The sequence below is a fragment of the Arachis hypogaea genome, chromosome 11 (assembly GCF_003086295.3).
Source record: "Arachis hypogaea cultivar Tifrunner chromosome 11, arahy.Tifrunner.gnm2.J5K5, whole genome shotgun sequence".
In the NCBI taxonomy this organism is placed as follows: domain Eukaryota; kingdom Viridiplantae; phylum Streptophyta; class Magnoliopsida; order Fabales; family Fabaceae; genus Arachis; species Arachis hypogaea.
Genome location: NC_092046.1, coordinates 14336681 through 14353705, shown reverse-complemented (window position 1 = coordinate 14353705; position 17025 = coordinate 14336681). Strand labels below are relative to the sequence as shown.

At 32.0% G+C, this 17025-nt stretch overlaps 1 protein-coding gene and 1 pseudogene across 1 annotated transcript; both read left to right on the top strand.

Moving 5' to 3' along the window:
- The first annotated feature begins 2136 nt into the window (after positions 1-2136).
- LOC140176036 (protein FAR1-RELATED SEQUENCE 5-like) lies at positions 2137-2880 on the top strand. The gene has a single exon (XM_072205885.1). The coding sequence runs from the start codon at positions 2137-2139 to the stop codon at positions 2878-2880; it is 744 nt and encodes a 247-aa protein (XP_072061986.1).
- Positions 2881-4171: 1291 nt separating this feature from the next.
- LOC112721028 (small ribosomal subunit protein eS26x-like) lies at positions 4172-5610 on the top strand (annotated as a pseudogene).
- Positions 5611-17025: the final 11415 nt, after the last annotated feature.

Genomic DNA, 17025 nt, shown 5'->3' with positions numbered 1-17025 from the left:
CGAGTAGTGGCCTGGACCCCCAAAATTTTAAGAAACTATACTTATATATAATATTTGTGTTTAAAAAATAAAAAAATATTATGTAATTTAATAGTTTTATATGTATTATTTTTCACTATGTAATAGATCTATGTCTTAATTGTTTAATTCACTAATATTTTTTACCTAACTAATTTAATATCATACTCTCAAGTCTTTGTACCTTTCAATTTAGTTTTTATATAATAATTTCTATATTTATTTTAAAAAAATCATTTGTTTTTTTATATTAATATATTTAACATTCATATTTTTATATTAATAATAACTTACATACTTATATTTTGGTAATCACATTATGTACTTTAGATATTATTTTCTTGTAAAAAATATTAATTTTTCTTCTAAATTCACGTTGTTAAAAGAAAAATTTTATAAAAATATCTTATATCTTGTATTCTATAAGGGTACTGTGTCTTTCAAATAATTAATAATTTATAATTTATTTTCAAATTTTTAAAAATTTTTGAAAGAATGAATTTTAATTAATAAGATATGTGATAATTTTTAGCTAAACACGCTATAAATTATTGGTATTTTATAATTTTATAATGTACTATTGATATTGTTATATTTTCTTTATGTAATTATCATATTAAAAATAAAATTGTAGAAAAAAAATTATAATTATATGTATCTTAATAAATCTGTTAAAAAACTAACTCCAATAACTATATGTTAATTATTTTTATAGATTAAAAAAATTATTTAAAAATTGGCACCTCTATATTAAAATCTTTGGATCCGTCCCTGCTAGCAATATTAGAATCTATTTATTTTTTGTAATGTTATAAGACAGAGTGTACTGATTTTTTTTTCATTGGATATTTTTAAGATGTTAGGTATGTTTATGGACACTGAGATGAATGAGCAATACCAGGAGGACGATGATAATAACCAACAAGAAGAGCTAGTTTGTGACCAGAATATGATGGATGAACATAATGAATTCGAACAAGATTTCGGAGATGAATTTACTGAGGGAGCATATTTTTCTGAAGCTGATCGGTCAGAAGATATCCTTGAAGCTGCTTATGCGGTTGACTCCGTGCAAGACATTACAACTTTGAATTTTAGTGAAAATTTTGCGGAAGAAATTGGTAAAGATCACTTTTCTACTTTGCAGCTTGCATTTGATTTTTATCTGAAGTACTCAAAGTCGAAGGGCTTTAGTGCAAGAAAGAGCAAGACCTTTAAGAATAGTATTGGCGAGATTTACAAACAAAAATTTGTATGTTATAGGCAAGGATTCAGGGAGGAGAAATATTACACGATGGAAAAAAGGAAGAAAGAGCCTAGATTGAAAACAAGAACTGGGTGTGAAGCCCGAATGGATGTTAAATTTGTACCAGAAACTGGAAGGTGGCATATCTTTTATTTCTCTGACGAACACAACCATGATCTATTGGATACACAATTCAGTGCTATGTTGCCTACCCACAGAAAAATGTCAGAGGCAGATATTATGCAAATGATGAACATGCTAAAGTCCGGGATTAGTACTTCACAGATATTTCGTCTTCTAGCTAGTCAAGCAGGCGGGTATGAATTTGTTGGCTATGGTCCCAGAGATATGTACAATGAGATTGCTCGGCAAAGGCGTCAAATTCCTGGTGATGCAGCACGAGTGTTGAAGAAGTTGGAGGATATGCGGTTGAAGGATCCGCAATTATATTTCAAGGCATTGATTCAAGAGGTTTATTACGTAACTTGTTCTGGTCTGATGGGATTAGCCAACTAGACTACCAACCCTTCAGGGATGTTATTGCTTTTGATGCTACATACAAGAAGAACAAGTATAGTTGTCCATTAGTCATATTCAGCAGGGTTAACCACCACAACCAAACAATTGTTTTTGATGCTGCGTTAATTATGGACAAAACTACTGATACATATATTTGGCTCCTGCGTCAGCTCATGTTTGCAATGAAGGGTAAGACCCCGACCTCAATAATAACTGATGGGGCCATGGCGATTAGGAATGCAGTAAGAGATGTATTTCCTGAAGTCAGACATAGATTATGCGCTTGGCACCTTATTTGAAATGCAACTAGCAATGTTGGAAATCCATCGTTTACATCTAAATTCAGAAAAATCATGTTGGAAGATTACGAGATTCCCGTGTTTAAGCGTAAGTGGGTTCAACTTATTGAAGAATTTGGCCTTGAGGATAAGTCGTGGGTGAACAACATGTATGAAGAGAAGCATATGTGGGTTACTGCATATATAAGAGGAAAATTCTTTGCTGGGTTTAGAACTACCTCAAGATGTGAAGGTTTACACTCAGTTGTGGCAAGGTATGTGGGGTCGCGGTATGATTTGACAAGTTTTGTAGAGCATTTTCAAAGGTGTGTTGCACACTTGCGCTTTAAAGAATTTAATGCTGATTATGAATCTACACGTGGGGTGCCCGTCATGCAGACTTGTATAGAGCTGCTAGAGAGATTTGCTGCTAAGTTATACACTCATGAGATATTTCTATTGTTTCGGCCATTTCTCTCTAGAGCTGGATCAATGTGGGTGCTAAACATAGAGAATAACGATGATTGCATAAAGTACATTGTGTGTAAGCATGGGAGGCCCAAATTTTTGTGGACCGTTGAATTTCGTCAAGAAGAAATGATCTTCATGTGTACCTGTTTAAGAATGGAGTCATTTGGAATTCCCTACGAACATAATGTGAAAGTTCTAGTTGACAGAGACATTTGTGAGATTTCCCAGTCATTGGTATTGGATAGATTGACAAAAAAGGTGAAATCAGCACTCAATGATCCAAGTGGGTTCACCAGGGATGCTGTTGTTATTAGTCATCAAAGTGCCTTGATAGAATTTTCTAAATAATTGGCTGCTGTTGCTGCTAAAGTACCAGAGAGATATGAAGAGACACGTGACATAATTATGGGATTGTACTCATCTTACAAGGCTGCAGACGAAGGCACTAATCAACCTCAGTCAGGTGTAGCTAAAAGTAGTAATCCGTATGTGCATCAAACCAATATAGGCTCAGAACAACCATCTAAGAAGAAGCAGCAACGTTGTAGTGTTTGTCAAATGGAAAGACATAAGAAGACAACATGTCCTTGGCAAAAGGACATTGACAACAACGTTATAGAAGATGAAGCTAATGGTTCGGATGATGGCAACATGTATACCGAACCGACGGCTGAGTTAGATAGTGACAATTAGCAACCTCCATAAACTTAATATTTTTCCATAGAGAATCAGTTTCATATTTGTATTTATTTATTTTTCTCACTATATTAATGAAATTTTATATATTCTTCCAATAGTCGTGCTTACGCTTTTTAGATGAAATAATTGTCAAATAAATATGGGTTAGCGAAAAAGGGTAAAAAAAACCAGAGTTGAACTGGCGTTTAACTGGTAAACCGGTAAAAAACTAGACGGTTTTTTAGTGGGTTTCCGGTTTAAACTACCCCACCAACAGCGTCGTTTAATGGGCTGGAAAAAAAAAAGCAATGTCATGAAAACTGGTTCGAATAAGCCAGACTGACCGGTCGAACCATAAACCGTTAATAAATACGGTTCAGACAGACAGCAAAGCCGACAAATTTAAAAACCGGAGTTGAACCATCGAACCGGCTAAGAACCGGTTGGTCTAACCGAACCGTGACCCGGTCGGTTTTTGAAATTAGCTAGCTTTACGCTGCGTTTTGCATGCTGAAGAAAGGGGAATGAACCCTAGTCTCACACAGACCCACTCACACCTCTCATCTCGATCCTCCAGAGTCCACTTTCACCTCTCTCTTTCAGTTCTAACGTCTCCAGTCTCCACCTCGAGCCTCCGGTGCAACTTCCGTCTAGCCCCCCCGTCGAGCCACCACCACTGTCTCGCAGCCACGCTCCATCGCCAAGTCAGCCCCCAAAAATCGCAGCCACTGCCAGCACCACTTTCCGTTGCTGAGTTAGGTACCGCCGGCGCCATCTCTGTTCAACCTTGCTACACCTTCAGCCACCTCTTGCCAACCACTGTCCCTGTCCCCGTCAGCTCTGCATTTTTCTAGATATCCAGCTTCTAACCTTAGGTCTGAATTTTGATTTTTGTAATAATAATTGTTGAAATATTGATTAATTGTTGAAGGATGATTAATTGAATAATTTTATATAATTAATGTTAGTTCAGTTCTGTTCAAGCCTGTTCGAAGGTTACTTTGAAGTTTCATGAAATGTGAACTATGAACTGTGAACTACGATTTTTGGGTAATTCAACATGTTAAAAATAAACTTGTTGTTTAATAATATTTTCTTCCATTGTTAATGCTTTGTTTGTGTACTATTTCTTCTTTGCTTAATCCCTCAATTTCTCCCTTTCGTTCTTCTTCTTTTTCAGACTTTCAAGCGCAGAAATGGCAGAAGAAACAAGCATGGTCGCGGCCACGTCAAATTCATCCGCTGTTCCAACTGCGGCAAGTGCTGCCCTAAGGTACTCTCCTTCTTTCTCCATTCATATTTGTTTCTCACTCCTCTTAGGTTAATTTTTTTCTTTAATGAAATTCACAGGACGAATCAATCAAGCAGTTCCTTGTGAGGAACATTGTTGAGCAATCTTTCACATAATCTATCTATCTCTGTTTATCAAGATTTATGTTCTTTTGTTGCTGAATTATTTTGAATTTATGTATTTCTATTGTTATGGTTTGTTGGTTATAGAATACACTCTTCCGAAGTTGTACGTGAAGATGCAGTATTGTGTTTCCTGTGCCATCCACTCTCATGTCGTGAGGGTGCGTTCTCGCACCGATAGGAAGAACCGCGAGCCGCCACAGCGCTTTGCTAGGCGTAGAGTATGCTTGTTTTGCCATTCTTTTAACTTTTCCACGATCTGTTGCTTATTGATTCTAATGAGCGCAAATTGTTTTGGATTATCTTTAGCTATGTTGATACACATTTTGTTCATAAACTGTGGAGTATTACAGTGCTTGGATAACTAGTTGGAACTTGATATTAATGGAAATAATTGAGGCTGATACTAATCTCCTCTTTTCATACATAGAACGGTTATAGAGACCGGAGTGCTACTCTTTCATATTCATTTGAAGAAATCTCATTTCTTCAAATTATAATTTACGCAAATCATAGTTCTAGATCTTGCAATTGCATATCTAGAAATTGATATTAATGGAAAGAATTGAGGCTGATCCTAATCCACTAAAAATTGCGTCTCGTCTGTCTTTTAGTTTTAGCTATATTCAGATCTTAGACCTGTGATGTCAATTTTGCATTCTTATAACATTGTCTTCTTGAGCTTATTCACTTGAGCATGTGAATGTGATTGACTGCATAAATGAATGGGACTCCAAACTTTTAGTCTTCTTTAGGGTAAGTGGTTATGCGTTCTCTCTTTTGGAATAGACTTGTGACTTTTGTGCCTAGGAATTGTAAGTGATGGTTAATTAATTTTATATGTCTTTTATGTACCATTTACTGGTTTTTTGATGATTGTATTTGTTTCTCATTTTAAAGGATGATGCACCAAGGCCCGGTCAGCCTGGTCAAGCACCTCGTCCTACTGGTGGATTAGGAGCTACCCCTCGATATATTGGAGGCTGAGAACGCAGAGCACAACGTGAAAGTAACGTTATTAGAGCTTTACAATGAAGAAATAATGGATCGTGTGGCTGAGAAAACTGTAAAATTTGTAGATGATAAGTCTAAAAGTCCTATCGCTCTAATGGAGGATTGAAAGGGGGCTTCCATTATTACTCTAGGAAGAATTGATTAAAAATTTGTAACATATATACTTCACATATGTCTTAGCAATATATGAACAGAATATTAAAATGCCGTGATATATATTGCTTGGTGTTTTTTTTTTCTAGTCAAGATTCAACAGAGAGGTCAAATCTTGAACAAATGAAAAGAACAAAATAGAATGCAAACAAATAAAAAGTTCTGGAATATTTTTTACATAAATTAATTATATAAAATAAAATATAATTCACAAGACATAATATTTATATGGCATTGTTGCTGAAATAATAAATGAAAATGACATTACTTTATCATAAAAATATGAGTTTTTTAAACTAAAATATCTCTATAGTGCATAGAAATAGAGAAAAATTTTAAAAGCCACGAAGAAATAAATTTCTATTTAAGAAGTCATTGAAAAATAACTAAAGAAGTACATCCACCAAACATAACAAATAAATAGGCAATAACCAAAGTATTATAAATTATCTAGATTACTACTATTATCTTTACATCTCATATTTTGTGTGCATATTCCAAAACTCATTGGCCGACGCTATAAATTGTGACTTCTTCTGGTTGATCCGACCCCGGAGTAAATGCATAGCGATTATCATGCAAATATCGTGATCCTCAAGCTGCAATTTATTTATTATAAATTAGTACAAAAAAATAGGGATTAAATATTAGAGAGTTGTTTTATAAATGCTCACCTTATTGTTACCATTTGGTTTAAACTCAAAAGTCATATCCATCCACTTCATCACCCAAGTTGCAGAGTTCCAACTTGAACTACATTGAGGTATATCTTCTGGCCTTTTAATTTTGTAGTCCTAAAATTCTTTATTATACTCTTGAATGACATCATCCTTGTAAAATTTTGACTTGATGACTTGCTCCAGTACGTTTGCCTGATTTCAAATAACTAGTTAAATAATATAAACAAAATATCATCAAATAAGCTTATAAAGGTTTTTTCTTGGCCTTACTAGTGTATTGATAACACGTTCACGATATTGAATTCTGTCGTCATTAAAATGGGTGTCCAAGTGATAGATTGTGCAATCGCCAACCGAGATTACCATTGGATACCAGTGGTCACCCTCTTGAATAGGAACATATATCTAGACCATACAATTTGTCCGTGAGTTATGAATATTAATGATGAAAAACTATATTCAACAAAGAATGTCCAGAAAAAATTCTTATAAATTTTAAATCAGTAGTAGGTTGCATAAATTTATAAATATAGTGTTCCATCTTCTTCTTTAAATTTATCTTGCTGAAGACATCCACCTAATTCATTAATGCAAACCAATATTACTGTTAGTACATGATAAAGCATGGTTCTATATCAGCATTACAGTTATAACTTATAATTAGTAAAATTATCTTGTTAGGGGTTATATAACATACCACAAATCTCGGTGGAAGTTGCCATGTTGTCTTGAAACTTACATCAGATTGTTCATCAGTGCATCTCAATGCCGCTAATTCAAGAATCTGAACCATAATCCAAATATATATTACTAGATTGTGCAAAAAATCAATTGTAAATTAATTAATCGATTATTTGTGTACCTTTTCAGTAATGGGTCTGTCAGGTATGAAATGTTCAAAGTCTGATATAGTTGTTCTGATTGTATCTGTTACCACAAGTTCTTCACGGTATCAATTAAAACCCAAAACACATTAGATTGGTTCTCATTCATCGACAACACAGATAATATCAAATTAACTTATGATGGATCCAGCGAGGCAGAAAATGCATATGCACAGGCCTTTATCTGATATTCCAAAAGACGCATAGTTAGAGTTGGCATAAATTTACACTGCATTCACTACAAAGTTTAACACAAAAGTATTAGCAATACACAACTAGATGGTTAATTAGCAGTACTAATAACAAACTAGATAATTAAAGATTGGTGTCTAAGTGGTAATTATGTTGGTAATGGAAAAGAAATAAACAGGTCTTCTATAGTCTTTTGTGGGTTGGCTCAATGTATAAGACGCCTTGGATTTATTGAATGATTTGGGCTCAATCTTTGGCTTTCTAATTCTGCCTGGGGGAGTGAACGGTAATTTTTTCTGTGTCCCCATAATAGTCTTACCCTAAGAAAAAAAAACAGGTTCAATAAATTCTTATTATCATGTTAGGATTATACTAGTAAAAAATATGAGTTATTGAATTTTACTACACATGCATATACCTTTGATATATTTTTCTTTTTTGTTGCGGCTCTTATAGTTGGGGATGTTGGTTTGTCCATATTGATCTCGATGTTGAACGCATCATCTTGAGTGAAAGACCTCTTGTCCAGTTCAATAAGATCATCTTCATCGTCTGATATAGTAGTATGAATATCAATATCCGAACTCTTAGCCTTCAATCTATTTGAGAATGGACATGTCTTTTGTACAGAAAGCTTGGTCGGAGTCTCGAAATCATTGTCTCAATGCAGTTTATAGATTCAAGGATTTTATCAATTTTTTCGTCCTGAGCCATGTTTACAACTCTCATTGACTACAAACAGTTTAGGTAAAATAATTTTATTTAAATGTAAAAATACAAAAAGAGTGATAAAAAATGTTTATACTATATAAATTGTATGACATAATATAAATTGCATTACTGGTTGTCAAATTAAATTACCTCCATGCTAAGGAGGACCTCTTCCACTTCACTAGACAATTCTTCACTTTTATTTAGATCCTTGCTTTGAATAACATCGTCATTGATAACTAGGTCATTCTGTAGAAAGAAAACATAAAAGATTATATTACTCATAATACATTCTACTAAAAATTAAAAACCGATTACGTCTTACCTTAGCACTAAGAATTGTAGTTCCAATTTGATCACCAAAATCAACTGTGATAAGATCACAGTCTGTAGCCAGTGACATATTCTGTGTATTACATGCATCATTGGGGACTAAATCTTCGTTAGGAGGAATATCCATGATTATTATCAACTGAAATATATTGTATAAGTAGATTTGTTTGAAAGGCAAATACTTAAAATAATTTGTCAACGTATAAAAAATTAGTCGGATTGAGCACATATATATACACCCAAAAAAGATAACCAAATTTTAATTCTATATTTTTTAAAATTTTTAAATTAAGTGAACAATTTTAAAAATTTTTATGATATCTTATCTTTTGGTTAAAATCAAATACAAATCAAATTTTATCTTGATTTTTATTTATAATTTAACAAAGTAAATTTTATTAATTCATATGATTATATCCTATCTATAATTATTTTTAAGTAGATAAATACTCAAATAATAATAATAATAATAATAATAATAATAATAATAATAATAATAATAATAATAATAATAATAATAATAGACGCATCATTAATAATTAAATAAAAACAGTTTCAAAACTGGTTGATAGGCACTATACGTAATCAAGCCCCCCCCAATCGATTGAAATAATAATTGTGGATATTTCAATCGATTGCACTTAGAAAATAATCGATTGAAACAGTAATTAAGTGTACTTCAATCGATTACAATAACAATACAATCGATTGAATCAGTAATTGAGGATAATTCAATCGATTGCATTAACAAACTAATCGATTGAAACAGTAATTAAGTGTACTTCATTCAATTACAATAACAAAATAATCGATTGAAACAGTAATTAAGTGTACTTCAATCGATTGCACTCACAAAGCAATCGATTGAATCAGCAATTGAGGATACATCAATTGATTTCACTACCAAAACAATCAATTGAATCCATACAAACACCTTATTGCAAGCATTCTTCAATCGATTGGTTTCAAGAACTGATTGCACCTGATTTCCTGAAAAAAAAAGCCAACACATCTTTAGCTTCCTTAGATGATGAAGACGAAGTTGCAAACTTTTATCTCTCAGCCAACCTCAGACCGCAAATTTTTCTAACTATTATTATGAGTTACAAGAATCTTATGATGAATTATTTTAAGAATTCACAAAGATGGTCAAATAATTTGCTTTATCAAAGAAAAAAGTTTTGCAACTTCAAAAAAGATGTTAGACATTTTAAAAAATGAAAATATTATTAGTAAACAAAAATGTGAAGATCACAATTCATCATACAAAACGTTAAACTCATCTTAAGGATAAACTTAAAAAAGATTTAGCTAAATTTAATGCATCATCCAAGAGTTTAAATAAATTATGTAGTAAAATCATGCGAAGGATAGAGAAGGTCCTACAATTCAAGCAAATCTAGTACCTTTAAGAACTCTACGTATGAATTATAAAAATGTACAAAAGTCCCACTGAATATTCAAGAACTCTACATGTGAATTAAGTTCCCAGATTTACATGCATAGATAAGATGTTTTTTGCTACTTTAGCTTCTTTGTATAATAAGAAAGTTAGATTGCCATAATACTTTCTTTAAAAACAAAATAAGCTTAAAAAAGTTGCACTACCTAATAAAAGCACAAGAAATTCTTGCCATCATGTATGAAAATGGCAGAATAAAACACTAGCAAAAATGTCAGTGCTATGCTTCATGATCAGCAGAACAAAGTCCAAAGATTGAATTTGATATCAATTTTAGTGTTCACTAAGCATCATGTTGGCACCAACTGTTGCAATAGTAGCAGCATCAAGAAACTTTCACCATGGAAATAACTTGCAAGAACTTATGCTTCTGTTGGATTTCATGAACCAGTGAGAAAGTTACAATCAATTCCAAAGTAAAATTCATAATATGATTTACAGGGATGAAATCATTTAAAATTGTCAAAATACCCAGTGAACAATAATACCTAGGACTCTCAAAAGTGAAATGACACATTTCATGATACAGTGAAAATAACACCTAGATTTTGTCATTGTTGAAAATAGAGCCGCTCTCGAAACGTAATTATCCTAGATTTTTTTGTAACTCACTAACATTAACTCTCATCCAAGAATCAATGAGGATTATAGGATCATGTAGAGTTCTAGATAACAATTTCTTCATGGTCCAGGCCTTGGGATGATGTCCCTTGGGTTTGTGATGCCTAGATTAGTGTATAGAAGCTCAATTGCTTCTCCTTGACAATTGATAGCTTCAGTTTGTCTGTCTTGACACTGCCTTATATCAGCAAATTGCCCCTCCATATATACTCTCATGCTTCGCAATTCATCCATCAAATCTCGCATTGTGCTTGCACCTCAGGGTCTCCTCTGAGGTTCTTGGGCATCCGGATCTCTTCCCATTTATCTTAGAGTGTTGTCATCAATCTTGGCTACATTACTTAAGACGACACTTTTCTCTTCACTCAAGTCAATTCCAAGCCAGGTGAAAATCTTGGTCCATTGGCAAGCATGTCCTAAACCAACACTTGATTTTTCTTTCTTCATTTCAAGCATATGATGAACCATAAAATAAGGCTAGTTTATTTCCTTTCCAGTCACCATAGCCCAAAGCACTAGAATATCCTCGTTAAACAAGATTCCATGATTATGTTTTCTTGGAATCAACATGTATGAAAATAAATACATCAGTATACGCTGTTCATTACCCAAACCACTGCAACTTATATTACCTCTAGCACCCATATGTGGATTCTCATACTGTAGACTCTGCAAACCCACCAATCTATTATATTCACCCCATTCCTCATCTGCCGCAATACCTCCAGTAAATTTTGTCCCATGATAAACTAAATTCCATTATTCAGCTAATTGTTCCAAAGTAACTCTATAATGTCGTGACCCTAAATCAAACTCAATCAGCGGCATTACCTCCTCACCCGCTTCATCAGGTTCAGGAACAACATAATTTAAAGTACTATAAACAGCCCTAACCAAGTGCGGGTAATAATCATCCTTAGTTTGTACAAAATCAGTCAAGTGCTATGTTTGCAAAGCATTCCAGACTAAGTTATAATGTCTATCATGAATGAACTCGGCTGTTATATACTTGGGAGGAACAATTGCCCTTGACTCGAACTTCTCCACAAGTTGTTCAGTGTCCTCGGAGACGGTAGCCACCTTGCCATGTAATGTGATGAAGCAACTAGTCTGGCGGAAGCAGAGCTTTCTCCCTCAACCCTAGCTCTTTTGGCGTTCTTAGTTTTGGCCATTTTGGGATATTGATTTGGTGGGTTTTGTAAGGATTTGGATGAGGATTAATAATATGTATGTAGTTTGGAGTGGATGTTGGTGAGATTGGAGAAGAAGAAGAGAGAAGCTTTCTGGATTTTAGAGAGAGGAGAGAGGTGCAGAAATGGTGTTATGATGTTTTAAAACGGGGAGAGAGTGAATACGCATGGTTTGGGTTTAATAGATAGTGAATTTTAAATTTCAATCAATTGGATTACATTACCAATCGATTGAATGCAGAAAAAAATACATTTACATCACTTCCCAATCGATTGAATTCTCATACCAATCGATTGAATTGGAAGCCATGTACAAACTTCAATCGATTGGGTAACACAACCAATTGATTGAATTGTGAGACCTCAAGTTGCTTTGAAGCTTTCAATCGATTGGGTAGCACAATCAATCGATTGAATTCGGCAAATCCATATTGTTTTGATGACTTCAATCGATTGGGCAACACAACCAATTGATTGAATTGTGAGACCTCATGTTGTTTTGAAGCATTCAATCGATTGGGTAGTATAAGCAATCGATTGAATTATTAAAAACACACATTTTAGTCATCGTTCAATCGATTGGGTAATATGACCAATCGATTGATTTTTGCGAAAACCATGCTACCCTGCAATTTTCAATCAATTATTTTGTGATAACAACCTGTAGTCCAATCGATTGAGTTATGGAAAACCTGAAATTCAATCGATTGTTTTGATAATCCAATCGATTGATTTTCAAAGAAGCATGATTTCACAACCTTGGACGAACGTCACGGATCAAATATAATCTTTTAATCGATTGAAATAGCCAAAAAGTTTATTACGATCAATAGAAGATCTAATTCGTTATTGTTTTTGTTTTTTATTGTTAATAAACATAATAGATTAATGATAAAATAATAATTTATAAAATAAAAAATAGTTTTTATGATTAAATAAAATATATGGGGTTAGTTTGTAATTAAAATTAGAAAAAGACTATTTAGCAGTTATTAAAAAAACTTAAAAAGCATGTTTTGTTCTGGGACCATTTAATGGTCCAAACGTTCTGGGACCATCGAATCCTTAGCCTAGAATCATAAGATCCTAAGATTGAATGACAGACTACTGCATCTTTTTATTCCAAGGAGTAATTATGAGATCCTTTATCATATTTCACTTCGGTTTGTACTCTTGTTTACCAAATCCAAAATGTCATATACTCGAATCCTAGAGTAATCATTCACAACCTATCCGACATAAACAATGGTATTAGATAATGAAATCGACTGAACTTAATTTTTGGTGTTTCTACGCTAAACTAAGTAAGTATGTTAGACAATTTTTTATCCATTTTTTTTTATCAATTCTCCAATAGTGGTAGAGGATCATCTTTTGAGCGACCCAAATACTACCGTCATTCTTTCACCATGTTTTAAGTCACACATTAATAAGCAATATTATTAAAATAGCAGTGTTATTGAATTTGTACTTAGAAAATTCGTAATTTTACACTTACAATTTGGCAGGTTATTACGGGACAACTGACTCATGGAACTTATACTTAGTAAATTGAAAGTTTCTATGGAAAGTTATTTTTTGGAAATTTTTGTACGATAAAATCTTCTCAAGGTATATTATCACATCGTCAATGACGCTCTTATGCTCTAGCATTAAAGTTTTTTTTATCTAAATTAAGTAAATATATTACTTATTGAAATCTATAACGCATAGAATATTTGTTGATACACAGAACTTTATACTGTGACCCAAGGCACATTTTTTTAAGTTGAATATTTAATTAACAATACGAATAGAACAATACGAGTATGTAATATTGTAGTTAAATCGTTACAATAATATATGTATCCCGGACACACTGACATTAAACTCATTGTGCATATATCTCAGATAATGAGTACCCGGTTTATACACAACTTTGCAGTTGTGCCATACTCTGGGTGCACCCATGATATATTCGGTTTTTGTTAAATCATAGCCCGATAGCTGAGTACTTAGAATATGTGTTTCATCTGCTTTGAGTCATTTTAGTGAATAATATATTTAATTAATTTAGATAAAAAAATTCCCCACATTAGTGCGCAATCTTTGAAGAGTTAATAGTCAAAATCGTCCCTGAAAGATGTTTCAATCTCCAATTTGGTCTTCGAAAGATAAAATTAATCGATATCGTCCCCGAAAGATACACGATTTGGTCACGTTAGCCCTTCCGTCAGTTGGATGATGATGTGTCATGTTAAGTGCCACGTGACATGATGACGTGGTGGGTTAATGCCACGTGTCACTTGACATGTAAAAAAGTTATTCATAATAAAAATAGTCCTTGAAAGTTCAGACGTAAGTCATTTTCATTCCTAAAATTTTAAAAATTAATCAAATTAGTCCTTATATATTTTTTTTTTCTTGATAATATTAAATTTGAAATATTTTTTGATACTACTAATTTTAATAGAAATATAATTGACAAACAAAAAATTAGTAATTGTATCTTTTCTACTTAAAATTTTTTTCAATAAAATTATCTCTCTCCTTTAATTCTTCTCAAAATCTCTCTTATTCTTTTCTATTCTAAAATCTTTTTCTTACATTATTACATTTCGCTTGAATATATATATATATATATACTCAAAATTGAAATGTATGTATTTGTTAACCTAAACAAAGTTATATGCTCAAAATCAAAATTTATGTATGTTAACCTAAACAAAGTTATACCACTATTTTTTTCTACTAAATCTTTTTTTTTCCATTACGATATTACTTACATATAGGATGTAATGGTAGTGATATTAAAAGAAAAATTATATAATCTATCTCAAATATATGAAACACACAAAAAAAGTTATGATCTTTGCATGTAGTACACTTAAGAAGCAATTCGTTTAGCATATATAATAATAATAATAATTAACAACAAATTTTCAATATTTTGTAAAGTTTGAAATTGAAGCAAAATTTGTGGATCTTCTTGAATTTTGACTTTTAATATCACTACCATTACATCCTATACGTAAGTAATACCGTAATGGAAAAAAAAGATGTAGTAAAAAAAAATAGTGGTATAACTTTGTTTAGGTTAACATACATAAATTTTGATTTTGAGCATATAACTTTGTTTAGGTTAACAAATATATACATTTTATTTTTGAGTATATATATATTCTAGCAAAATGTAATAATGTAAGAAAAATGTTTTAGAATAGAAAAGAATAAGAGAGATTTTAAGAAGAATTAAAGGAGAGATAATTTTATTAAAAAAAAATTTTAAGAAGAAAAGATACAATTACTAATTTTTTGTTTGTCAATTACATTTCTATTAAAATTAGTAGTATCAAAAAATATTTCAAATTTAATATTATCAAGAAAAAATAAAAAAATTATATAAGGACTAATTTGATTAATTTTTAAAACTTTTAGAGATGAAAATGACTTACGTCTGAACTTTCAAGGACTATTTTAATTATAAATAACTTTTTTACATGTCAAGTGACACGTCAACCAATCATCTTGTGACATGTGACATTAACTCACCACATCATCATGCCATGTGGCACTTAACGTGACACGTCATCATCCAACTGACGAAAGGACTAATGTGACCAAGTCGTGTATCTTTTAGGGACGATTTCGATTAATTTTGTCTTTCAAGGACCAAAATGAAGACCGATGTATCTTTCAAGAATGATTTTGACTATTAACTCACCTTTGAACAAGTTCAAATATAACACGGTCTCATAAAACATCTCAACTACTATGACAAACCAATGACCATTATGATAAATTGGTGAAAATTCTACAACATTCTAACAATAACTTTCATAAAAACAGCCATAAAATATTACTACAATAATTTTTTGAATGTTGATGGAAATTAAAAAATCTTATGTACACCATTAAGGTTTTTCATGAAGTTATCCTTGATATATTTCATTGTGCCAGAACAGTTTTGTTTCGGACTTAAAATAATTTGGTGTAGTGAATATTAAACTAAGTGAGGAATTTAATTATATTTCTATTATATTTTGAAAGATATATTGATATTGAAAAGTAAAATTTAAACAACTAATAAACTTCCGGAGGTATATAGGTTGCAAATATCAATGACGGCCAAGATTGCCTTCACTTAATCTAGATGGCATTTTGGTGAGCATTGAACAAACTAAGATAAAAACCTATGGAATGAAGACAATCACGATTACACTCCACTAATTCATATTTTAAATTTTTGAATTTCAACTAGAAGTATATTGAGGATGCTAGAAAATTTCTATTATTAAAAATTTTAGATATTTTGGTTTATTCTTTAAAAGATAGTAGCATTGATCATCGTATACATATGCACTAATGTCATGATTATATAAGTAATACATATATATAGGTTTAATTTCAATAGAAAAATCCTAATTATGCATGTATTGAATTTGGAAAACATATCAAAGATTGTAGTATACCTGTAATAAAGTAGAGTTATATTTGATATCTGGATTATTTATTGTGCAAAAGTTTGTTTGACTGCTGTAGAAATTTTTTAAAAGATTAACTTGATCCCACACAAAAAACACTTATTATGCAGCAACTTAAAAAAGAAGAAGGAAATGGGTTAGGAATTGTTTGACTGCTGTATCATTTGATCCTGATTTATGTAGACAAGCCCTTGCTAGAATGATAATCGTAGATGAGTTGCCTTTTAGATTTGTTAAAGGGGAGGGGTTTCATTATTTCATGAGTGTTTGTAGCCAAAACTCCATATTCCAGGAAGGATTTTAGTTGCTAAGGATTGTTGGAACTTGTTCATGAATAAAAAACATAAGTTGAAGGGTGTCTTTATAAACTCAAATAAAAGTGTGTTTTGCCACTGACTGTTGGATTTCTGTACAAAATCTATACTATCTTTGCCACACTGCATATTTTATTGATTAAGATTGGAAGTTGCAAAAGAGAATTCTTAACTTTGTCTCATCAAGAATCATAAAGGTGAAACAATTGGTAGGAAGATAAAATAATATCTTTTAAATTGGGGAATAAGTAGAGTCTAATGTCACAGTTGATAACGCTAGTTCAAATAATGTTGCCATTGGTTACTTGAAAGGTAGAATGGAGGATTGGAATTCACATCCTTTAAAAGGTGAACATTTGCATGTTAGGTGTTGTGCTCATATCTT